General features: G+C 57.3%; 1 protein-coding gene across 5 annotated transcripts in view; it reads left to right on the top strand.

Moving 5' to 3' along the window:
* Window positions 1–24,093, top strand: part of ADAR (adenosine deaminase RNA specific) — a 38,676-nt gene extending 14,583 nt beyond the window's left edge. The window contains exons 1-15 of one of the 5 annotated variants that reach the window (XM_028090333.2): window positions 78–204; window positions 5,658–7,081; window positions 8,639–8,819; window positions 9,243–9,391; window positions 9,937–10,081; window positions 10,184–10,374; window positions 17,027–17,252; window positions 17,482–17,653; window positions 18,062–18,155; window positions 18,576–18,698; window positions 18,934–19,067; window positions 20,520–20,702; window positions 21,033–21,145; window positions 21,437–21,564; window positions 21,704–24,093. In XM_028090333.2, the coding sequence (XP_027946134.1) occupies window positions 187–204; window positions 5,658–7,081; window positions 8,639–8,819; window positions 9,243–9,391; window positions 9,937–10,081; window positions 10,184–10,374; window positions 17,027–17,252; window positions 17,482–17,653; window positions 18,062–18,155; window positions 18,576–18,698; window positions 18,934–19,067; window positions 20,520–20,702; window positions 21,033–21,145; window positions 21,437–21,564; window positions 21,704–21,941 (3,519 nt within the window). In that variant the 5' untranslated portion in view covers window positions 78–186 and the 3' untranslated portion in view covers window positions 21,942–24,093. Of the gene's footprint in view, window positions 1–77; window positions 205–1,140; window positions 1,230–5,657; window positions 7,082–8,638; window positions 8,820–9,242; window positions 9,392–9,936; window positions 10,082–10,183; window positions 10,375–17,026; window positions 17,253–17,481; window positions 17,654–18,061; window positions 18,156–18,575; window positions 18,699–18,933; window positions 19,068–20,519; window positions 20,703–21,032; window positions 21,146–21,436; window positions 21,565–21,703 lie in introns of those variants that run through there. The other 4 variants (XM_028090336.2, XM_028090338.2, XM_028090335.2 and 1 more) reach the window with 4 other exon arrangements.
* The last annotated feature ends 443 nt before the right edge of the window (window positions 24,094–24,536 follow it).

The following is a 24,536-nucleotide window of genomic DNA, read 5'->3' as shown; positions in this document are numbered from 1 at the left end:
CAAAATAAGGAATTACAAACTGCACCCACTCTCCAGCCCAGAGTGGGGTGAGACTTCCGTGGGAGGTAATATCTTGATCAAGACTGTTTCATCAGGAGTGGAAGAAGTACATTCTAGGCCAAGGAATAAAGGTGCAAAGGCACAGAATGGAGAAAGAGCTCACGGCACTGGAAATGTGAAATTGGGATGATGCACCCTTGGAAGGTGGGGATGCTCGGAGGGGATGGTAGAGAAAGGGCGCCAGCTGGACCTCGTGCTGGGAGGGGCCGCCTTGTGACTCTCACAGGCAATGGGGATGAAGTGCAGAGGAAACACAAAGTTCTCATTGGGGAGGGGTGGGGACTGCCTATCACTAGAATTGATCTCTTGGACAAAACAGAGCAAGTGTATAAGCCTATCGGGAAAGCGTTGCCTTTCCCCCTCTGGATAAGTTCTCTCTTGGGAAGTCAAGGTGTAACTCGGGGGAGCCCAGGGGGTGATGCAGAGTGAGGCGTGGATTTATCAGCCCTTTAAGCCTCAGTTTCCACATCAGTCATGTGAGAATCATGCCTACCTTGCAGAGTGGGACCACGGAGGAGGTAATGCCTGGGAGGGACTTAACCGTTGCCTGGAGGAGGAACGTGCAGACCCTAAGTTGTGCCCATGCTGTTGTCGGGTTAAGTTCGTTGATAACGTGCCGGGAACGTGAATAAATGGTCCGCGGCGGGGACTAGTCATTTGCAGAGACCTGCCCCCACCCCCTTCTGCGAGGCCGCCACACTAGCGCTGGACCCCTAGGCAGAGGCCGGAGCCTCAGGCTGTTTCCGCAGAGCTGGGGCGCAGCGAGGCTTGCTTTCCTTCTACTTTGCCCCTTGTACTCCTGAGCACGGCAATGCACGCATTTATGGCTGCTTTCCTAAAGAAAGGCTATCTTGTCCCGCAAGGAAAAGATCAGGTTCGAATCTGCTGGCTCGGTTCAAACCCCTCCTCCCCGCTAAACTTTCCAAAGGGGAAGTCCTTCTGAAGAAACGAAAGTGAAATTGAACCTGGGCCATTTCTCCACCGGCCGCGCGCCCAAGCTGTTTACTGCGCTGCTGACCCCGGGGGCACCTGGCGTCTGCGCGTGGGGGGCGGTTGCGGGGGGGGGGGGCGGCCCACCTGGGGAGGGTCGCGCCTGGGTAGGGGGAGGGGAGGCGGTTCGCTAGCACCGCCCCAGGACATGCATCGGGGACGCCATGGACCCCAGGCAGGTAAGTCGGCTCGGCCTCGGCAGGCCAGACCTTGCTGGGCCAGCGCTCCTCTGACCCCTGCGTGCACTCGCGCTTGGGTCGGTGACAGGGTGCGTGGCGTGTTGTGTGCGCGCGCGGGGGGGGGTTGTTGTGTGTGCGCGTGCGCCATATTCTAGGAATTTGCAGCCTGCCTGTGAATTCTGCAGAGCTGAGCAGTGTGGGGGAAGGGGCGCTTAAGGGGGGGATGCGCCGGGTCTGCGGGGCGCGGCCTGAGCCCAGGGCTAGGCGGCCCCCTCCCTCTCGGCGAGGGCCCAGAGTTAGCGCCTCCTGGGAAACATGCTTCAGTTTTATCCTTCCCTCTCTGCACCCTTTCCACTTTCTTTAGGCTTTTGAGAAATGAAAAATAGCCCTTCTTACCTGTAGGAGAAAATTTATACCCATCGCAGCTGTATTCGTTATTGCTAAAAACTGGCAAAGCCCAAATGCCCTCCAACAGATGATCGATCAGATTAGCAAACTGCATAGCTCCATACAGTGTATGTGGCTAGGCCAGAAACGCGAGGAGCTCCTGATTCCACAAGTGGAAGCTCACATCCACTCCCCTATGCAGAGGAGGCTGGGCTCAGAAGACTGTGCGCTTCTGGGTCCCTTTACTTGGCATTGTGGGAAGAACAAAGCTAGGGGGCCAGGAAGCAGATGGTGGCTGCCTGTTGGTGGCCCGACCCGGGCCTGGGTGTCGGGGAAGGAGCTGATTGCAGAGTGCATGAGAACTTTCTGGGGAGATGGAAATGTTCTGCATCCTGATTGCGTAGTAGTTATAGGGCTGTATGTGACTCCATACAGTCAAAACTCACAGAATAATAAACTGAAAAGGATAAATTTTATGTCTGTAATTATACTTCCATTTTTTAAAGTTATGTATATATTTTTCATTCCCCTCTTCCAAAGGATTAGGGACACCTGACCTGAAGGAAAAGCATTTCTTCACACATACCAATATATGACCCTGTGGAGCCCATGTGGTACAGGTGGGGGCTCAGCTCTGGATCCTAAACACAGAGATTAGATGAAAGTGAAATGATGGGGTATGGCTGTGAAGTGGCTTGGGGATGTTGAGGGACTTAGGAAGGATCCCCATGGGCTGGTTTGCCACAAGCTCGCTCTCACCATACAGAGCCTCTCCACATGGCTGTTCTCAAGCCATGCTTTGGCTTAGCTTTTAGAAGACTTAAGGGGGCATAAAGACAAAATAATCTCCCTGTAAATTTCCTTAAAATAACTATTGTAAACAAATACATGTGTATTTTCCTTCCTTCTTGTCTGTGTTCACTCCAGTGTGCACACACATGCACATAATGGTGAGACTTTGCTTTCTGTTTCCAAAATGCGCATAGAACCTATCTGTACTTCAACTTGCTTTTTTGTTGTTATTTAATTCAACATTGTATCATTCCTAGATTTTCTCCAGGTGGATATGAATAGATCCTAACACATTGTTTAAAAAAAAAAAAAAAGTACTGTTCCATAGCATGAATGTGTCATAATTTACGGGTGCCTTTTCTATAGACATTCAAATATTTTGCAGATTTTAGCCAAGTAGCAGCAGTTTAAATCTAGCATTTAGCTAGATTGACTTTAACTGCTTTGTAAAATAATTGTTCTACCAAGGTCACTCCAACAGCTAATGGGAAAATCCCTGAAGTCCCCATAATTCAGCTGTGAGCTGGGCACTCACTCTCTGTGACCGCATAACGCTTTGGTCCCTAGCAGTATGGTAGGAGGCAGGGCAGTGTGCAGCAGGAGGAACAACAAAGAGACGGGATTGACCCTCTAGGGACGGCTTGTTGCTGCAATCACTAATTCAACAAATGTTGGTTCAGGATCAGCTTGATGCCAGGTGCTATCTTCAGTGCTAGGAGTGTGCAGGGATAACTGAGGCCTAGTCCTCGCCCCCCCCCCCCCCTCCGGGAGCTCGCTGTGAAGTAGACTGTGTCCCCACCGCATCAATACTTGATGGAGAATATCGGGAGTGGAGGCTTGAGTATCATTTCTGGAGCACTTAATATTGGTAATCACCTTGCAGATACACCACAATTTGTATGCGCCAGTAAAAAAAACGCAGTGGTATGACCAAAGGTGAAGTAAGTGGTATAATAGGAGTTGAGAGGGAGGGGCTCAAGGAGAGGAAACTTCCATGGGCTGTGAGTCAGAAGTCTCCAGAAGAAAGTGGCATTTAAGGAGAACTCGAAGGAAAGGGTGAGACTTGTAACGGGGCCAGTAGAGAGACCATCAGGCCCACTGGATTGGAATGTAGGGGTACAAAGATCGAGGCTTTGTGGCAGCCTCATGAGAAGTAATTAGGGGCTGGAGCTGGAAAAAGACACATTTATGAGAAACTATGGGCTGGGGGTAGACAAGATAGCACTTAGCAACTACCCTAGTAGATGTGGGAGGTGAGGAAGGCAGGCAGGCAGCAAAGCTGGCTCAGGTTTCTTCCCCTAATAACCGTGGGGAGAACAATGCTGTCAACAGTCGTAGGAATAGCAGAAGGGGCTGGGTTGAGGAAAAATGTTAATCTGGTTCAGAATATGTGGTGTTTGAAGTAGGGCAGGGTGGACAGACTGTCTAGGCATTTGGAAATTCAAGTCTTAGCTTTCCAAGGTGGTGGCTGGGGGTAATAGATTGGAACACTGTTGTTTCTTAAGAGGGCTAATTTAGGTAGGGGGGCGTGAAATCAACCTGGGGGAGGAAGAAGAGGCCCTTGGACAAAACCTTGGGGACTGAGTCTACCTAAGAGTAGAAGAAAGGGACATGGAGAGACAGCGGAAGAGAAGGGGCAGGAGACCGTGGGAGGGGCGTTGGTAAAGAAGAGTCTCCATCCACAGGGAGCCAGTGTGTGTTTGTGAAACTGGGCTGGCCACCAGGCGGGACACTGAATCCAAGTTCAGGAGGAGGAGGTTACCCTGCCAGCACCTTGTGGAAGCCTCGGTGTGGGAAGAGGGGGCAGGGCCCGTGGGTAGAGGAGGGAACTGGCCGTGAGCCCCAGGCTGATTGAGGATGTGTGTGAGGCCAGAATGAGGAAGCCTGGGGAGCCACTGACCACAGCCACGGCTGGGCCCTTGGGCGCCGGCCCCACAGGGGTCCGGGGCGGAAGCTGTAGACACACAGGGAAGTTGCCACCGGAAGAGAGCGGGACTCGGCAAACTCAGCCCCCAGACCCAGGGTTGCCCATGTCGTGTGCACCTGCCTTAGAGGCCCAATGGGTCCTTTCCTGGGAGAGCGTTTCCGGGTTTGAGGAGCGAGGGTGCCGTGAGCATGACGAGCCACGTGCTAAAATCCCTGGTGCTGACGGGCTGTGGGGGAGAGAAGGCTGGTTATTGAAGGCAGGGCATAGCTGCCCACAGGTCACTGGGGCTTTCAGGGTGCTCAGATGGGAGGGACAAGCAGGAGGAAATGTCGTTTCTAGATGTCGCCCCCCAGGTCCCTTAAATACCTCCTGCCACCTCTCCCATCCGGTGGACAGCACCTGGGACAGGATGAGCTGGCCCGTGTGGGTAGGGGACACAGGTGTGCAGTGTTCTGGGAGGTGTGACCGTTCGGGGCCGCCTGTGTCCCGGGGGACAGGATTCTGAAGGGCAGGAGGCAGAAGCAGCTGTGGGGAGGCAGCGCAGGGACTTGGGGGGATGGGACCGAAGTGCCCAGGAATGGGCCCCGCCAGCGCCACACATCCGGGGGAGCCTGGGGGGTTCGGGCAGAAGTGCCTGGTGTCTCTTCCAAACCTGAGCACCACACTGAAGTGTGAGGACAGTGTGTCTTTCCTTTCCTAGGGAAACCATCCTGCCCTCCCAAACCATTCTGGGCCTCCCGGGGTGGCAGTGGCGAGCAGAGGAAGCTGTGAGGTCCCCAGGCGGGAAGGTGCCCCCGTTGCCACCTTGAAGGGCTGGGGCTCCAGGTCATCCAGCCCACGTGCATTTTGTTCTCGCCATCCAAATGGTAGATTTGAGACTGGGGTCCTGCACAGGCCACTTCTTGATCCCGGGACTCCACTGGCATTTTTAAGTTTTTCCGGTTTTGCTTTAAAAACAAAATAAGTATTTCTTTATCTTTATCTTAAAAGGGTACTTACTTTGGAAAGTGGGAGGATTCATTCCCCCTAAAATCCTGTCGAAGGGGAGAGAATGTGCTAGGGTGGCGGGAAAGGCCCTCCTGAGGCGTCAGCGCCCCACGTGCCCCCGGCGGCTCCGCATGCGCCGTCTTCCGCTCCCTCACTCTTCCCTGTGGCGGCCCCCGGGCCGTACTGGGCGGGGGGCAGCCTTGCTGGGTCACATGCCCGTCTCTCCCTCACCTCTCCCCCCGTCGGGAGGCAGGTGCGGCCCCCCAGGCAGAGAGAAGGGACAGGCTCACCGCCGAGGTCCTCGTTCACTTTCTTTTCCGTCTTGTCCTCTGCAGGGGTGTTCGCTCGGCCGATACCACCCCCATCCGTTTCAAGGCTATGAGCACAGTAAGCTCAGACACCGACAGCCAGGGCCAGGATCTCCCCCGGATCGTTTCCAGCTCCAGCAGATAGAGTTTCTCAAGGGGCTGCTCCCTGAAGCGCCCCTGCCTGGGAAGCAGACGCCATCACTGCCACCATTCGTCTCTGGACTTGGGCCACAGTTTCCACGACCACCTGCCAGGAGCAGGGAACTGGGGACTTGGGGTGGCCCCAGGGGGGTGCCTCCCAGAAGTCAGGTGCTCCAGAGAGGGTCCCCGCGTCCTGCCCCCCACGGCAGGACCCTGCCGTGGAGAGGGGTCGACAGGCTGTCCTCACATTTCCAGGAGCTAGGTATCAGCCAGGGCCAGGAAGAGAGGGTCTTGGAGCTCTTCCTGCAGGAGCTTGGGGAAGGGAAGGCTGCCACAGCACATGATCTGGCCAGGAGGCTCAGAGTCCCGAAGAAGGAAGTCAATCGAGTTTTATATTCTCTGGAGAAGAAGGGCCAGCTGCATCGGGAGGCAGGAACGCCCCCTCTGTGGAGAGTCGCCGTGCAGGCTGGGAACCAGCACAGCCAAGTAGCCAGCGCCCCCAGCCGTGGCCAGGAAACGCCCGCCTCACAGCCCAGTTTGGACATTGAAGACAGACACTCCGAGTCTGGCTTGGAAGCTCCTCCCGAACCTTTTGACATGGCTGAGATCAAGGAGAAAGTCTGCGACTACCTGTTCAGCGTGTGCGGCGCCTCTGCCCTGAATGTGGCTAAGAATATCGGCCTGACCAGGGCCCGCGATGTGAACGCCGTGCTGATGGAGCTGGAGAGGCAGGGTGACGTGTACCGGCAGGGCACCACCCCTCCCGTGTGGTATCTGACTGACAAGAAACGGGAGCGGGTCCAGATGAAGAGAAACGCAGCCCTGGGCCCCGAGGCCACCCCAGCTGCCGTCCCCGAGACCGGAGGAGACGCGGTGCTCCCCTCCCGTCACCCGGCCGCGCCGGACGCCTCGGACAGTGTGGCAGCCGCAGAAGTGCAGAATGGGCAGGAGCCAGTCCTAAAGTTGGAAAACCGGCAGGGGACTGTGCCAGAGCCAGTAAAACTGAAGCCACCTGCCCACGACAACGGCCCCTCGAGAACAGGGTATGTTGACTTTGAAAATGGCCAGTGGGCCACCGACGACATCCCAGATGACTTGAATAGCATCCACGCGGCACCAGGTGAGTTTCGCGCCATCATGGAGATGCCCTCCTTCTACAGTCACGGCTGGCCGCGTTGCTCGCCCTACAAGAAACTGACTGAGTGTCAGCTCAAGAACCCCATCAGCGGGCTGCTCGAGTATGCCCAGTTCGCCAGTCAGACCTGTGAGTTCAACCTGCTAGAGCAGAGCGGACCACCCCATGAGCCTCGGTAAGAGACCGCCTGGGAGCCGGACCCACCCCCACCCCAGAGCAGCCTGTGGCAGCCCCCGCCTCTTCCCTTTGCTTCTCTGGCTTCTGGTTAAATCGCCCCTGTCAGCCCTGCCTCCTGGGCTGGAGCAGGAAATGCAGGCCTCGCACCAGCCAGAGTTCCCACTGAGCCAAGGGGGAGCCTGACGCTCTGGCTGGAAGGCAGCTTCTTTGGGCTGCCCTTCGTGCCTCAGTGTCACGGGAGGTCATGAAGCCGGGACTCCCCTCCCCCCTTCCGTGGGCGGAGCTCCCCAGGGAGGTGCGGGAGCAGGTGGGGCAGGCCAGGCCGTGCAGCCTCCTGCGCAGCTCCTGCTGGGACGGGGTAGTGTCGGGGTTTGGCGGCCCACCTGTCAGAGGTGGCGGTTCTAGGGTCACACACCTCTTCTGCACTTGCTCTGGTTCCTGAGCTGTGAATCAGAAAGTTCCTTGCTCAGGCTGCTGGCCAGACAAGGGAGACGGGTGGGCCCAGATGAGGCTGCTGCCGGGGGCAGAAACCGTGCAGCGCCCCGCAGAGCAGGCCGGGGGTGGGGGTGTGGGGAGTGAGTTCCGCTGCCCTTTACCTTAGCCGCGGGCTGGTTCCCAAGGCCATGGTCCCAGCTGTGACCCTCACTCCTCACGTCGACCGTCTTTGTGACAGGGAGGCGTTGCAGGAGAGCTGTTGAGACGGGTGTGTGTGTCCGAAAGCCGGCAGGGCCGGGACTGGTCCGTGTCTGGGACAGAGGCTGGGTGGCCGTCGGGCCCTCTTTTCCCTCCCCGCCCCCCCGAACTGGGGGAGAGCGGTGGGTTTTGCAGTTAACCTTTCTTTGGACTCCAGCTGTAAGAAACGTTGGTGCCATATTCAAATATTTCAAAAGACCCAGGAAATAAGAAATTTGACCTACCTTTCTAAATCGAAATCCCAGATTGAGCAAAGAGCCAAACAGATTTGAAAACTTGAGCACAGGAGGTCCAAGCTAAGTCCGGAGGCCTGGAACAAAGGCTTTTTGGTTTTCTACATTACCAGGGAGAACGCCTTTCACGTCAGGCTCCGGACACGTGGAGCCGTAGAGTGACCCAGACCCAGCCGTAGCGCGCTGGGTCTCTGGCGGAGGCTGGGGAAAGGTGCAGGCCCCGGGAAGCGGCAGGTGCCCGATCCCCGTAGGCCAGTGGGAGTGTGAGGCTGTGCGGGAAGGAGCCTTCGCCGACTTGGGGACCCACCCTAGAGGTGGCCGGTCGGCCGCAGCTGCTTTAGAATGAAGGCCGTGGGTGGCTGCGGTGGTGGCTTTAGCTCATCGTGTTTCGTACAGGCTCTCTCTTGACTCATTGTGAAGGGAGAGCGGGTCTCCCCTGAGCTGTTGTTCACTCCAGTGAGCTCTGGGGAGAGTCGCTGGCTGCTTTGTTTCTGGAAGGTAGGGGACTGAGATTCCAAAAGGACGAGAGCCCCTCCGTGTAGCAGGAGGCTCCAGGGTGCAGGGCCCCGGGGGGCGGCTGGGCAGGGACAGCCGGCCTGCACTCACACATCTACTCCCTTCCCGTCAAGATTCAAATTCCAAGTCGTCATTGGTGGTCGAGAGTTCCCCCCCGCTGAAGCCGGCAGCAAGAAGGTGGCCAAGCAGGACGCAGCCCTCAAAGCCATGACCATCCTGCTGGAGGAAGCGAAAGCCAAGGACAGCGGAAGACCAGAAGAACCATATGATCCCACAGAGAAGGGGTCGGAGAAGGTAGGCATCCTGCCCTCTGGGGGCCCCGTGCTCTGCCCACGTCGCCGTAGCAGCGTCTGACCGACCCCCGCAGGCGGTCTGAGTGCCAGCAGCCGAGTCTGTGGCTCAGAGGCCGCATCCCCCTCCCGCCGCTGCCCCTCTTGGCCATGCTCCCCTACCCTCACACCCAGCACCCCTGCTTGCCCGCCTCCCAGCCCCAACTGGAGTACAGACCTCCAGGCTGGAAAGCCACCTTAAAGCTGGCCGAGTCCAAGCACCGTTGTTGGCAGATAAGAAACGAGACCCAGACCGTCTCAATAACGTGCCCAGAAACTCTCCCTTTGGAACGTTAGCCCCTCGCATGTGGCTAACCCATCGCCGCTCCGCCAGGACACGCCAGCCCGTGGTTTCTCAGCCGTTTCTCTTGTCTCTCGTTTTCTCCAGATGGCAGAGTCCCAGCCCAGCACCCCTTCCGCAGCATCCTTGTTTTCTGGGAAGAACCCCGTCACGACCCTGCTTGAGTGTGTGCACAAGCTGGGGAGCTCCTGTGAATTCCGTCTCCTGTCCAGAGAAGGCCCTGCCCATGACCCCAAGTACATCTCTTGTGTCATGTATCTCTGCTGAGGTTTTCTCCAAAGAGAGTTAAATTCTCCTGCTTGCCTCCCGAGAGGCGGCCCATTACCCCACTGAGCAGTCCGCCTGTTTTCAGTACAGACAGTGGGGAGCCACGAGGCGTGCTCGCTGCTGTGGAGCAGTCAGTCTGGGATTGGGAACTCCGAGGGCGAAGTGGGGACTGAGCGCTAGGGAGACGCTCGGCCTGGCGGTTGCCAGTGGTGGGTCTGAAAGGCATAGATCTGGGCGTACCTGAGGCTCCACACACCTACACGTTCCGGAGGGGGTTCCCGGAGGAGGCACAGCCAGCTCGGTGCTCACGTGCCCCTTAGGGTCAGCCAGGCTGAGAAAGGCCGGGGGCAGGAGGAGGGCCCAGGGCACCAACTCGTCGAGGCAGAGGGGCCGCGTGGGCCAAGGCCCAGAGGCAATGTGTGCAAGGACCCACCAGCTCATAGAGGACGGCCCGGCGGGAGGGGGTCTCTGCCATCAGTGCCGCTTTAACCCGGCTCCTCCCCTCTCCTGCCAGGTTCCAGTACTGTGTCGCCATGGGAGCCCACACTTTCCCCACCGCGAGCGCCCCCAGCAAGAAGGTGGCAAAGCAGATGGCTGCAGAGGAGGCCATGAAGGCTCTGCACGGAGAGGCCACCAGCTCGGCGCCTTCCGATACCCAGGTGGGCCGTCCTAGTGGCCGTGCAGCTCAGCATTGCCCCTGTGTCCCTCAGAGTTTCCGTAGGTGCTTATGGTTCCTCTTTGTGTGGCTGATTCTCCTTCAGCCTGGGGGCACGAACACAGAATCCTTCGATAACCTGGAGTCTGGGATGCCCAACAAGGTCAGGAGGATCGGCGAGCTCGTCAGATACCTGAACACCAACCCTGTGGGCGGCCTGCTAGAGTACGCCCGCTCCCACGGCTTCGCGGCCGAGTTCAAGTTGGTCGACCAGTCCGGCCCTCCGCACGAGCCCAAGTGAGTGTCCCAGCCCTGCGGCAGCCACACGCCCCGGGGCGGGGAGAGGACAGTGCCGGGGCCGGGGGGACGGTGCCGGGGTCGGGGCCCGCAGGAACAGGTCCGGCCCTGGAAGACCCACAGTCTGGAGAGTACAGTCATTCCTACAGCAAGTATGCTCCTTTTTCATTGTTTTTGGTTAATTTAATTTTTAAAGGAATATGTGCATAGAAAATCATTCAGGCCAGCTTAAAAAGTATGCAGGGAAAAGTCTCCTTTCTCCCTCAGGCTGATAGTTTCCTTCCTCAGACTTACACACTATTACTAGCTTCTTGAGTACTTCTTGAAATTTCCATGCATGTATTAGTACATTTTCTTTGTTTTGCTTTTTAAACAAAAATAAGTATAAATCCTGTCTTCTGTCCTACACCTACCTCCTTACCAGTGCCTCTTAGAGGTCATTGCACGTCTCAGATGCACACACCGATCATATTCCTTTCTGTAGCTACGTATTTCTATACGTTTTCTGAAGCTTTTTTTTTTTTTTTAACGTAAGCTCTGCACCCAGGGTGGGACTTGTCATGGGCCTGAGACCAGGAGTCCCACGCTCCGTGGACTGAGCCGGCCGGGCGCCACCCACAGCTGCGTATTCCACTGAATAGATGCTTATAATTTTAGAGTTTTATCGAGCAAGAGATATAAAGGTCTTTCCTAAAACAGCCGCCCCTGTACCCACCACCTAGTTTAGGAAAGAGAACATTGCTCTTGATGTTATAGCCCCCACTTTGCATTACTGATCTAATCAATTTGCCGCGACGTCTGGGTCAGATGCGGTCTTGCTCCTGGAAGCAGTCTTCATGCTCTGTCTGCTCTCCGGGGCAGACATCTTCAGGAGGGGCATTTCTGGGCAATAGGTCACATACAGTTTTTAAGGGTTTTGTTTTTTGCGTAGATAATATAGCTCCTTAAAATGAAACACAAGACTCTGGTCCTCACCCCTCCCTCCTCCACGGCCCAGCTCTCCCTTCCTCACACCCTGACATGCCAACACGCGGTAACTTCACAGCCCCGTGCATCCTTCCAGAGCATCTTCATGTAAGCGTAGGCCGAGCTGGTGTGTTTCTCCACTTGTGACGCGGACGTGGCCGTGCGCACTGACACCCGGCTTGCTGTTCATACGTAACAGGAGCATCCCATTCTGCTCTTTGTTGGAAGGTGCTCCGTAGTTCCCCAGGGCACTGACCTGGGCTGCCCACCAGCCCCTAGTGACCGATATACCAGCACTGAACGCTGTTTTCACTTCTTGCCTTTTTTCATAAAAGCAAAAATCCTCTTCAGATTTCTTTTGGTTGGTGGAAACAGGTACTTACGTAGGTCTTTAGTAAAGGGGGAGTGGTGTAACATGAACTTTGGAAACGGGATATCTGAATCAAAATTTTTATCTTTGCCGTTCTAAAATGTGAGAAATGATGTCTTTGTGCCATGCAAAGATTAGTCTGTGTTAGGATGTTTGTTATTATTATTTACCAAATAATAATGACAAAACTCAGAATCCTCCCCAGAGATTCCAAAAAGGCTTTTCGTAAAATTTAGCATTCATTCAGATTAAAAAACCAAGCTGTTAATAAAGTAGAAATTATTGAGTACCTGCTTAGTAGCAGGTACTCAATGTATGTCTGAAGCCAAAAGCCAGGCGCTTATTCCATGTTGAACTGGGAGCTGTTCACAGCAAGGTCGGGACACATGGATGCCCAGGTCCTCGTTATTTTGAGGCACGCTAGCACCACGAGCTCAGGCCACCCATTAAGACAGAAGGCGGGGAGAGGAAGCTTCTGTTACGTGCGGATGGATGATGTGATTGTGTACCTGAGGTATGCATGAGAGGCGGGAAGAAATACCAGAGACAGGGGAAGTCAGGAAAGCAGGGAATTGTGAACTAACCTGCAAACGCCGGGAACTTTTCCGTGTGCGGCAGTAAGCAATTCGAAGATGTAGTAGGAGAGAGTAGCCTGTTTGCAGCAGCAGCTAAACAGATAAAAGACCTGCGCACATTCCGAGCAGGAGACATGCAGGCTCTGATAACTCTGTGATCAGATAGAAAACACAATTTAATGACTGCAGCTGTCCCCAGATTAGTGTTTACGTTTCACACGATCCTACTAAAGACACTGGTAGGATTGACTTCTTTATTTTAGACCTGGAAGACCCAAGTCCCAGGTTCGTATGAAAAATCCCATGTGGGGGGCGCCTGGGCGGCTCAGTTGTTGAGCATCTGCCTTCGGCTCAGGTCATGATCCCGGGGTCCTGGGATCGAGTCCCTCATCGGGCTCCCTGCTCCGCGGGAAGCCTGCTTCTCCCTCTCCCACTCCCCCTGCTTGTGCTCACTCTCTCTGACAAATAAAATCTTTGCAAAGGGAAAAAAAAAGAAAAATCCATGTGGGAGAATAGCCAGAAAGTTCTGAAAGAGGCATGGGCCGCACGGCCGTGGCGCGTTGACCAGTGGGCGGGACGGCGGAGGGTGCGGCCCCCAGAGCCCCTCACAGCAGACGCAGAGGCAGGCGAGGCTTCAGGCCGGGGGTGGCTGGCCCCCTGCATCTCAATAAGACATCGCTGGGTGTCTGTCTCCTTGCTAACGTCGGATTTCATTGTCAGGGACTTAAATATAAACTAGGGGCACCTGGCTGGCTCAGGCGGAGGAGCGTGCGACTCTTGATCTCGGTGTTGTGGATTCAAGCCCCATGTTGAGTGTAGAGATTGCTTAAAAATAAAATCTTAAAAATACATACATAAAATCATAAAATCTCTAGATAAAAGCAGGGATTTTTGCTTGAGAATTTTGGAGGGGCAAAGCCTTTCCAATCAAGACATAAAATCATAAAGAAAAAAGACAGAGGTGTGGCTGTCAGGAGAATCGGTGTGTCTTAGAAGAACCACCTGAGGCTAAAACACTAGGGCCAATTTCCTTAAAAGTAAGGGGTTCTTTTCCAATGAGAGGTGTGTGAGTTAAATGTACACGTCGTCAGTGTGCTCCCAGCGTCCGCCAAGTCTCATCCCGAGCCTTAGGCCCAGGGTGGAGAGCAGCACCCTCACCGCGGGGGCACCCCCGTGCTGTTTGTCACGGACAGCCTGAGATGGTCTGCAACCTCTGCCGCCTGCAGACTGTTGAATCGCAGTGCCCGCCCAGCACGGAGCGGCACTCAGCCCGTGGGAGCAAAGCTGGCCGCCGGCGCGGGGCCAGAAATCTGGTCCCGGTGTTTGCTTCTGGGAATGAGGGACACTTACTCCCCTCGTATACCTAACGATTTGAATGTTTACTTGTGTCGTATCCTACTGCTCAATTTTAAAAGGTGGTTAAAGGAGAAGAGCTCACAAAATAGTGTCTTATTTTAAACTCGTCTCCATAGTCAGTGGCGTTACTCATGTTCGCATGCATCTGTTACTGTTTCCGTGTATGAACTACCCATCCGTGCCCTTGTCCGTCCTTCCTTTGGCTTTGGCTTAACTCACGGGAGAACATGATCGCAATGAGGAGGGAATTGAGAACCCTGGCCCAGGGTCCCGGGAAAGGCCCTCCTGCCCCTGCAGTGGCGCTGGCTCGCGGGGCCTGCCTTTTGCACCCGGCAGGCTTCCCCATGCCGTCACCCTCGCTCTTCACGCTCGCCTTTTGCCCGGCCTCCTCTTTTGCTTGCATGAAACCCGCCCTTGGACTTCCCGTGACTCGTGCAGAATTTAAGAACTTACCGTGAACCACAGGGAGGGCGTGAAGACTCCTGAGCGCCTCAGGGAGGGGGCCCCAGGGGTGCAGGCAGGAGGGCCGCCATAACCTCTGTGGCAGGAGAACACGGCTTCCCTCTGTCCGCCCTTCTCTCGGCCCTTCTGGGTGACCTTACTGGAAGGCACCAGCGGGCGGAGGGAGGGTGGGGACGCAGCTGGTGTCACTTCGCCTGGGCCTGTCGAGTCTGACCTGCCCCAGGGAGAGCTCTTGGGTTTCACCCCTTATGCTCTTTTCCCCCAGCCCTTCCCATGTCCGTAGGTGACCTCACTGTCCACCCAGTAGCTCCTGCCAACACCCTGGGTGTGGGTCATTTTGTCCACCCCCTTCACCTCCTTCAAGTAGACCAGCCTCGGGCCCTGTGTCTTAGACGTCCGGCTCTCCAGCGCCCCCCTCCTGCCTCTGGCAGCCGAGCCTCTTCTCTCCTCTAAACGGCTCTCCCTCCTTTGCTCATTCATTGAGAGACTGTTTCTGGACTCCATTCCGTTTGTTTGGACGGGAGCCAGATTTGGACCAGTAATCACATAGGGAGACGTAAGGTCTCCTGTCTCGTGCATGTTACAAAGAGCTCGAGGTACATGGTGGGTTGAGAATCTGCTGGGCGTGGCCTGACTTCGTAAGACGTCGTAAGGCGCCTTGGCCTGGGGACAGTCACGAGAAAGCCCGAGGTTCTGGGAAGGCGCTGGTCCACCCCAGGCCTGCGGTGGGAGGGAGCAGAGCCGGCAAGGGGCGCCGAAAGCCCTCCCAGGGCCAGTCTCTTGCTCCCACCGCCCACGGCCCTCCTGCCCAGCATGTTCACTACTCTGTTTTTGTCCTGAATTCTCTTGCCCAGTCTAAGCCGTTTTAGACCCTGCTCTCTTCACGTAGACTTCCACCAAAATCCCCTCTCCTTACTCGAAACCGATGATCTTCTATCGCGCTTAACTGAGAAAAGCAGTGACGATATGACAGATGCCTTATCGTTCCATCGCCACACCCGCGGGTCTGCATCTGCTTTGTTGTGTGGCCCACCCAGCCCCCTGTGCCCTGGATCCCCTTCCACGCACCACCTCCCTCCCTCACCCCTGCAAGCTGCAGCCAGTCAGCAGGCTCCACAGCGGTGCGAAGCACCCGGCAGGCATCTCCCCGCTGCCCTGCGCCCTCCGTCACCTCACCTCCTCCTGTCTTTAGTGTCTTTGCTTCCCTAACTCACTGTCCCCAGCGGTCCAGGGAGAGGCAAACCACGGGCCTCCTATGGTTACCGAGTAAGGGAGTGCGGCTGGCGAGTACCCTAGAGCCCAGTGCAGCCTTGGGGGTCCCGGCGCATGTCCTACAGCCTGCACCAAGTACGGAGCGCCATATCCACGGACACACCTCCTTCCACTGCGCTTTGCTTGTGGCAGCTTTGCGGGTACCGGCTTTTTACAGAGGACTGCCGGTCGCAAACCTGCGTCGGGCCATTTCTCCAACAGCATTTGCTCACTCTGTGTCTCTGGGTCTCATTTCAGTGATTCCCACAATATCTAAAATTTCCTGTTATTATATTTAGTGATCGGTGATTACAACTTGCTGAAAGCTCAAATGACGGTTAGCGGGTTTTTTTTTTTTTTAGATATTTTATTAAGTACTTTTTAATTAAGGTATGTATACTGTTTTTAGACCTAATGCTGTTGTCCACCTAAGAGACTCAGTATAGTATAAATATGACTTTTATGTGCACTGGAAAACCAGAAAATTTATTTTATCTTGCTTTACTGCAATATTGGCCTTATTGCGGTGGTCTGGGACTGAGCCCATGATGTCTCTGAGGTGAGCCTGCATATATATTTGTGTGTGTGTGTGTGTGTGTGTGTATATTTTTGTGCATAGAATTCATATTCTTTCTAAACACACGGGACAGGCATGAGATTCTCCTGAGTCTCAGGCAAAGGTCCTGCCCGGTTTGGCCCCCACTGCTTTCCAGCATCTTTCATGCCATGTCCCCCTCCTTCACGGACCTTCCGTTAGCCCACCGGCCCGCACACACCTGCTGGCACAGGGAGGCACGGAGGCATTGCCGCTGCTGAGGATAAGCAAGGAGTAGTGGGAAGCTCAGCGTGGCTGAACACACAGATTGATTCCTTTTACTGCCTGAGCCGATGAATCTCGGTAACAAAGCCATATCTGCAGGTGGATTATCCAGAGCTGGCTTCGCCCACCAGCAGTGTAGGATGTGAGTGGAAGCTAGGATTCTTGAAACCTTGGCTGGTGGATGCCCCGTCACGCTCTCCCGTCTGTGTGCTGGGCTGTCCTCCCTCCCACGCCCCACACAGCTCACGTGCCCAGGATGCACTCCCCTCCCCTCACCATGGCCATCCCAAGGCTTCCAGGAATGAAAGCTTAGGTCCCTTGTCTACAGCAGACCATGACGTTCTGACCACTCCAGGGTGCGTCTGGGCCAGTCAGGAAGTGAATGAGGAAACAGGATCCAGCACTTTAGCCTTAGAGTGTTAAATGGTAGCGATTCGAGTTGGGAGAGCATGTCCCTCTCAGTTCTGCTTGAGTTATGAAGAAAAGTTCACATTTGGCTATTTCTCTAAACCCCGTCCAGGCCTTGCTGAGCTTCCTTCACGATGCAGGCCTGGAGCCTCTGCAGACCGTGGCGCCTCGTCGGCGTTCAGTGACACTGTGGTGTCACTCGGTTCTGGGCCCCCTTCGATTTATGGCAAGGGACTCCTAGTGTTCACACGAAGTGTCCCCTCTGTGTTTACATTTGAGCAGAGTCAGGTTAGAGAAGAGTGTGCAGCAGGGAGCAGACAAGGGGCATCTCTCTAGCAGAAGTCTCGGAGCGAGTCCCCGGTGCCTGAGTCTGGGAGATGCTGCCTGAGAAACAGCTGTGTCCGGTCAGGCGCTTGTCTTTATCCCCTGCTTCTCATCCCAAAGGTTCGTTTACCAGGCAAAAGTCGGGGGTCGCTGGTTCCCAGCCGTCTGCGCACACAGCAAGAAGCAAGGCAAGCAGGAAGCGGCAGATGCGGCCCTCCGCGTCTTGATTGGGGAGAACGAGAAGGCAGAGCGCATGGGTTTCACAGAGGTAACCCCAGTGACAGGGGCCGGTCTCAGAAGAACTATGCTCCTCCTCTCAAGGTCCCCAGAAGCACAGCCAAAGACAGTTAAGACGTCTACTTTTGGTGCTATGTCTTTGTGGGGTCCTGCTCACTCCTCTTTGGGTGGAGCTGGCTCTTAACTTGCTCTCCTGTGACGTAGTCCTGGGCTTTCGTTGGCGCCTCAGTGACACGCAGAGCCAGGCCAGCACGTGCGAGAGGGAGAGGCGGCTCAGCCGAGGGCGCTCGGCCCGCCCGGCCCCACGCGGCGGCCCTGACGCAGCCTTGTACCCACAGCTTCCCCTCACCGGCAGCACCTTCCACGACCAGATCGCCATGCTGAGCCACCGCTGCTTCAACGCGCTCACCAACAGCTTCCAGCCCTCCCTGCTCGGCCGCAAGATCCTGGCCGCCGTCATCATGAAGAAGGCCTCCGACGACCTGGGGGTGGTGGTCAGCCTGGGGACAGGTCAGCGAGGCCCTCCTCTGGGGCTGCGTGGGCACGCCGGAGGCCGGAGCCCAGGCTCTTCCGTGGCTCTCGTGGCCGCCATCTGCGCGCATGGACGGGGAAGGGGCGCGGGAGGCGGGGGCGGTACTTGAGGCTGGCCCCGTCCTCGGCCCCTCACGACCCACCTCTGTGGGGGCGCCTGGGCTCAGGTCGTGATCTCAGGGTCCCGATGTCCGGGTGGTGGGATCCAGCGCCTGCGATCTGGGATCGGGCTCCGCGCTCAGCGGGGACTCTGCTGGTCCCTCCCCCTGCCCCTGCCCTACTCGCACTCCCCTTATCTCTGAAAAAAAAAGAAAAAGCCAAACAGCCTCTATCCTGTTTGTCATCACTTCCCTGGGAAGGATCACATTTGTTTTCAACACCTTCCAGGGAACCGCTGTGTGAAGGGGGACTCCCTCAGCCTGAAGGGGGAGACGGTCAACGACTGCCACGCAGAGATCATCTCACGGAGAGGCTTCATCAGGTGGGGGAGCGCGGGGGCCCCGTGAGCCTGTCGCATGCCTGACGCCTCCGGGACTCAGGCCGCAGAGCCTCCTGTCCGCAGCCGGCCCTCTTCCCTCCAACTTTCTCAAAAACACACCAGAATCTCCCGGTCCTCAGGGTTGTAGGGGCGCAGAACCCATCCGTGTGTATCTGAGGACCGAGGAAGCCCCCTGCTGGCCCCTGCTCTGCCCTCCAGCTCACTGGTCTTTATCAGGTCAAGGCGCAGAAACAAAAGTGACCTGAGAGGCTGGCTGGCTTCCCAAGGTGTCGAGGCCTCTGGTGGAGGGTCCCCCACCTCTTCTCCATGAGAAACCGCAGAAGCCTGCACGTCTAGGGCTTTTCCCTACTTGGGGCCGGGTCACAGAAGGCGCTGTGGCTCTAGCCAGAGTTCCCCTTGTAGGTTCCTCTACAGCGAGCTAATGAAATACAACCCCCAGACCGCGAAGGAGAGCATATTTGAGCCTGCGAAGGGAGGAGAAAAGCTCCAAATCAAGAAGACCGTGTCATTCCATCTGTACATCAGGTCTGTCTGGTGTCTGCTGCCACATGAGCGGGCCTGCCAGGCCCCAGGGTTGGGTATCCGAAAGCCGTCCTGGCCCATCAGTCAGAGCCGTTCCGTGGGCCACACTCAGCTCAGCAGCCTGCGGGAGGCTGTGGGGAAAGCCCCTTGCCTCCACCACATCGGGCTGTTCTCGAGCCCCGGGGAACTGGGGGGGCCCCCTGCACAGGTGAGCTTCCACGGTCGCCCTGTTCTGCAGCACGGCCCCGTGTGGGGATGGCGCCCTCTTTGACAAGTCCTGCAGTGACCGTGCCGTGGAGAGCTCAGATTCCCGCCACTACCCCGTCTTTGAGAATCCCAAACAAGGCAAGCTGCGCACCAAGGTGGAGAACGGTGAGTGACACACGCCCTCCATCTTGCCCATGGGAAGGCTCTGCAGAGCCCTGGGCCCATCAGGTTCCTGCTGTTCGCTGCTGGGAGGGGGTGTAGGAAGGCCAGGATTCCACTTGGCACCTGGTAGTCGGGGAGCCCTGCGCGTCAGCTAGGAGGCAGAGGTACCTGCCTAGAGCTCAGGGCAGAGAGCTTGGCTAGAAACAGAAGTGTGGGAGTCACTTTCCCATCGTTGATCTTTGCGGCCAGGGGGTGGGTGGGACCACTTGGGGTTGGGGGGAGCAGAAGGGATGTGGGGCCAAGTCGCAAGGAGTGACAGAGGTGGGCACCAAGTGTGCGGCTCCCTCCCATCCGCCGGCTCCTCCTCGTCCAGGGCCCTTTGTGGGGGGGCTCACCTCACACCCACCCCCCTGCCCTCAGGCCAGGTCACCTCCCTGGTCAAAACCCACATCGCTCCGGGGCACGTCCCCAAGAGAACAGAGACTAGTGCACGCTTGCTCATAACAGCGAAGAAGTGGGGACCGCCCCAGGGTCTGCCCACTGGTGAATGAACCAAACGGGGTCGGTCCACACGGTGCAGTCACACTCAGCCTTAAAAGGGGTATGGCTCTGGCACCTGTTACAACACAGATGAGCCTCAAAAAGCAGCCAGTTGCTAAAGGTCCCACGTTCCGTGTCTCCATTTATACGAAACGTAGGGAATATAGAGCAGGCAGCCCTGTAGAGACAAAAAGTGGATTCGTGGTTGCCTGGGGCCCAGGCTGGGAAGGTTGGCGGATGTAGGGATGCTTCTTTTGAGGGCGATGAAAGGTTCTAAACTTGACTGTGGGGAGGGTTGAACATCCTGTGAATATACTAAAAACCATCAAACTGCACGCTTTAGATGGGTGAATTATGTCTCAATAAAGCTGTTACGGGAAACAGCGGAACAGGCTCTGTAGCGGTTTCCCACCGCACTTCACACACGCACGTGGCTCAGGCCCACTGGCTCTTTGTCCGCAACCTGGACAACCCAGTCTCTCGCTGCCCCAGGGCCCTGGTTTGTGCTGTTCTCCGTGCCTGAAACTCTTACTCAGCTGTTGCTTCTCCTTGGTGTCTTTGCTACCCTGGCAGTTCCGTCCCTGGAGGCCCCCCGCCATCTGCCGCCATCGGTCCCTCGGGCTTTGAGCCCTGTTGCCGTTCGGAGCTCTTGTGTCCATATTGCTTTGCTTGCTTACTGGCGGTCTGTCCCTTGCTGCCCCCTCACGCCCACGAACGTTCCAGGAGCACAGGGATCTTCTGGTTTGCTTGCCGTTGTTCCAGCACCGAGTAGAGTGCCCACACATTGTAGGTGCTGTGGAATCTGTGAAGAATAACCGTGCGCAGCCTTGGCCCAATGTGAGGAGTGTAAAGGCCACGCCGGGGAGTGGCCGGGCCCAGGGGCCCCCCGTGGCTCTGACCCAAGTCCCCCCACAGGGGAAGGCACAATTCCAGTGGAGTCCAGTGACATTGTGCCCACGTGGGACGGCATTCGGCTCGGGGAGAGACTCCGCACCATGTCCTGCAGTGACAAGATCCTGCGCTGGAACGTGCTCGGCTTGCAGGGCGCGCTGCTGACGCACTTCCTGCAGCCTGTGTACCTCAAGTCTGTGACGCTGGGTAAGGGTGCCCGCATCCGCACAGGCCTCACTGCCCACCCTGCTGGGGTGGGAGGCACGTCTTCTCACCACAGGTCCCAGAAAGACTGTGGCTTCCAGTGGTGGGGTCTGGGCTTCCTGGTCAGACGGTACCCCTCCCCCACCCCCAAGCCCGAAATGTCGTGCCTGTGGCTCTGGGGCTGTGTGCCCTGCACACCCACCGTCCGCGAGGCCTGCTGCCTCTGTCCCACCACCCCCCTCGCACCTCCACGTCCCCCCCCCCCGCCCCGGGCGCCTCCACCTCGCGGCAGCACCAAGGACAAACAGGTGCGCACCTCCGTTTCCTGCACAGGTTACCTTTTCAGCCAAGGGCATCTGACTCGCGCCATCTGCTGCCGTGTGACAAGAGATGGGAGTGCCTTCGAGGACGGACTGCGGCCCCCCTTCATTGTCAACCACCCCAAGGTGCTGTGGCCCCTCCACTTTTCCGTTGACGGTCTTTCGGTCGCTGGCCGTGGGCAGGGGAGGGGCCTCCACGGGTGTCCCGGGAGCTGGTCCTTTTGTCTTCGTGGACGCCAAGGGCCTTCTTCTTGGTCTGGGCCCCATTTGAATCGAGCTGGGGTTAGTATGACCGGAGTCCTCGCCCCGCAGAATTCTAGCTGCGGGCAAAGATCACGAGCCATCCCCTCTCCCCTGGGGGCCCCAGGGCCTTCTGGAAGGTCTCCATCTCTCCCCTGTTGCTCCCGGGACCCCTAGGTGGGCCGCGTCAGCGTGTACGACTCCAAGAGGCAGTCGGGGAAGACAAAGGAGACAAGCGTCAACTGGTGCCTGGCAGACGGCTGCGACCTGGAAATCCTGGACGGGACCAGGGGCGCTGTGGACGGGTGAGGCGCCGGCCCGCCCGCAACCCCCCCCGGCCCCCGCCCGGGCTCCCCGGCGACCCCCGCCGCACCCCGTGCGCCCCTGCCCAGGTTCCCCGCCCTCTCTGTTCCTGGGGAGTAACAAGCGCCTTTGTTCCTCCAGGCCGCGGAACGAATTGTCCCGGGTCTCCAAAAAGAACATTTTTCTCCTGTTTAAGAAGCTCTGCTCCTTCCGGTACCGCAGGGATCTGCTTCGACTCTCATACGGCGAGGCCAAGAAAGCTGCCCGAGAGTACGAGATAGCCAAGAACTACTTCAAGAAAGGCCTGAGGGACATGGGTTATGGGAACTGGATCAGCAAGCCTCAGGAGGAGAAGAACTTCTACCTCTGCCCTGTGTGAGGGGCCAGGGACTGGGGGGCGACAAGGGGCCGCGGCTTTCCTCGTCACGTCCGTCTGCAGGTGTTCCTTTCCTTTTTCTTTTTCTTTGTTTGGTGGAAGCACGTTGGTGACACTGGGAATGGTGGGTTGTGTGCCCTGCGTCTGCCAGGGGCCGGGCCCGCCCACCCGCCCCTGCCCTCTCCACCAGGAGGGAGGCACGGCGGCCCCTCCTGCCCACCGTGCAAGGCCCTCCCGCTCAGCCCCCCTTTGGTTTCCACGTCCCCCCCTCGTGTTTGCCACACCAACCTCTCGCCGCCGTCTGGGTCAGGCCGATCTGCGCCGAGTCCTGTCAGGGCTGGAGGTTTCGTTGGCAGACTCTGCAGGCCCCTCCGTCTTCCTCTGCCCTTTTGCAATTCCCTCCTTATGATTGTTAAGTTTCTCCTTTTCCTCCAAGAAGGTAAGAGGTGACCTTCAAGAATTCGGTGAAACAGGTATGAAGACAGGAGTTTACAAGCGCCGTCAGTTCATCACCGGGCCGGGTGCCATTGGCATCCGCAGGTGGCGCTCGGTGACCTTTCGGGTCTTGCACTTTAGCCAGCGGGGGCGGGGGGGGGGGGGGCAGCTGGGCGGCAGAGAGGGCTGGCCGAGGGCTGGCCTAGGGCTCGCACCCACAGGAGCAAAACCCTGGGGGGTGACACCGACCGCCCCCACATGCAGACCGGCCTCGCAGGACCGCACACCCGCTGCCCTCCAGAAGCATTCCTGGGGATTTGTCCTGCCGGCGGGGCGCAGAGGGGCCGCAGACCCCAACCCCCGGGTGGGAGAGGTCCTGCACCACAAGTCCTCTGTTCAGGTAAAATCAGGACTGAGACGAAGAGGGCAGAACAATCATGTCGGGTCGGATCACGGCACCGCGCGGTATCTTTCTCATGACCGTGACCAGGGAAAGCTGACCAAGGCATGGGGACCTTAGGAGTTTTTAAAAATGTCATAATGTTGATTCTTAACTGCTACGGAGAACCTATACTTGCACAGATTTTAAAATCAGACCTAATTTTTCATTTATCCAAGTGCTTTTGTCTGCCGGGGAGTTTCAGAAGGGCAGGCCTCAGGCCTGTCAGGGAGTCTTTGCAGGCTTGATGCCCGACAGTAGTTGAAACCGAGTTGAGGTGGGTCCCCTGTCTACACCTCAGGCTAGCCTCTCTGGAGCCCGGCTCTGCGCCCGCACCAGCCAGACCTGAGCCCGCCTCCAGGCGACGCCGCTGTCTCTGCCCGCCGGCGCTCCAGGCCAGGCCTACGGATGACTGTCCCCCTTCCCTCGCGCCCCCCTCCCTACTGCCGAGGCAGCCCTGTCTGGACCCCTCTTCTGCAGTAGATACACTCACACTCACACTTTGGTTCTGGTGGCTACTATTCCTCTGTGCTATTGACCAAAATTTAAAAAAACAACACCCAAGTTTTTTTGAAGTATACTAAAGATGTCTTTGTGGAATAGCCAGTTGTCCCACGGAGCCGGTCGGGACACAGTGCCTGCCTTCTGGGGGGGAGGGGCCCGGCCCCACTGAGCGCACCTGCCAGAGGCGTGTGGGGCCGGCCTCCCAGGAGGCAGCTGGAGGGTCTCGCCTGCTGACCCCGCGGAACGTTCAGACCCTCTGCTCCATCTTGGGCGTTAGAATCTCCAGCAGAGCTGTGACTGGGAGCCCAGGGGCCCTCCACACAGCAGATCCCCGCTCGCCCCAAGGTCAGATGAGACACACCGGCTCCTGCTGTAGGAAGGGGGCTCGGCTGCGCCCCCCAGGAATGGAGGGGCAGAGCTCCCTCCCACAGTGCTCTACTTTCTTGTCCAATCTTTGTTTTTAGTAACCAGGATGCCCTTCTTCCTTTTTTAAAATGATCTTTGTAGTTGATTTGTCTGAACTGTGGCCATTGTGCATCCTCTGAATAATCACTTGTGAAAATTGTCGCTGCTCGAAGCTATTTCCTTTACTCACGTTGAGCGACTGTTGGTTTGGGTCCTGGTGCGACCCCAAGAGGGGACGGGAAGAACCCAAACACAGACTTGGCGCCACCGCGGCTGCACTCCAGTCTACGATTCCGCTTTGATGTGTCCCTCGATAACCGTGACTAACAATATACATTCCTCATAAATAAAGAGAATCTGAATTGTTAGAAAGTCTCCAGTCTTGGCTTCGCGGGGGAGGGAGCGGGGGGGGGGGGGCGGCAGAGGGGGCCGCGGCCCTGCGGTTTCTCACCTGCCGCAGGCTGCACACCCCAGCACCCCAGCAGAGCCCAGGGCTCCGCGCCTTGTCCTGGCACCCTGTCCTCGGAGACCGCGTCCCAACGCGCAGGCGTCACTTGCGCAGCCCCCACTTGCGCAGCCCCCCACCCCCCACCCCCCACCCGCCCCGGCAGCGCCCGCGGCCGCAGGTGCTCTGCCTGCTGGGAAGTGCGTGTGCGCCCCCGGCTCTCGGCTCTCCTTCGCTCTCCGCCCTCCGCCCTCCGCTCTCCGCTCTCGGCGGGCCCGGGGCCGGCTGGGCTGCAGTCTCGGGGAGGCACTGCAGTATTTCTCCGCGTGACTTTCACAGAGAATGCGCCCCTTCCCATGTTGCGATTCAG

The sequence above is a fragment of the Eumetopias jubatus genome, unplaced genomic scaffold, assembly GCF_037043125.1.
Source record: "Eumetopias jubatus isolate StellerSeaLion01/CBP00866 unplaced genomic scaffold, mEumJub1_p1.0 scaffold_12, whole genome shotgun sequence".
In the NCBI taxonomy this organism is placed as follows: Eukaryota; Metazoa; Chordata; class Mammalia; order Carnivora; family Otariidae; genus Eumetopias; species Eumetopias jubatus.
The sequence above is the reverse complement of the archived record's forward strand: the minus strand, read 5'-3'. Positions and strand labels throughout refer to the sequence as shown.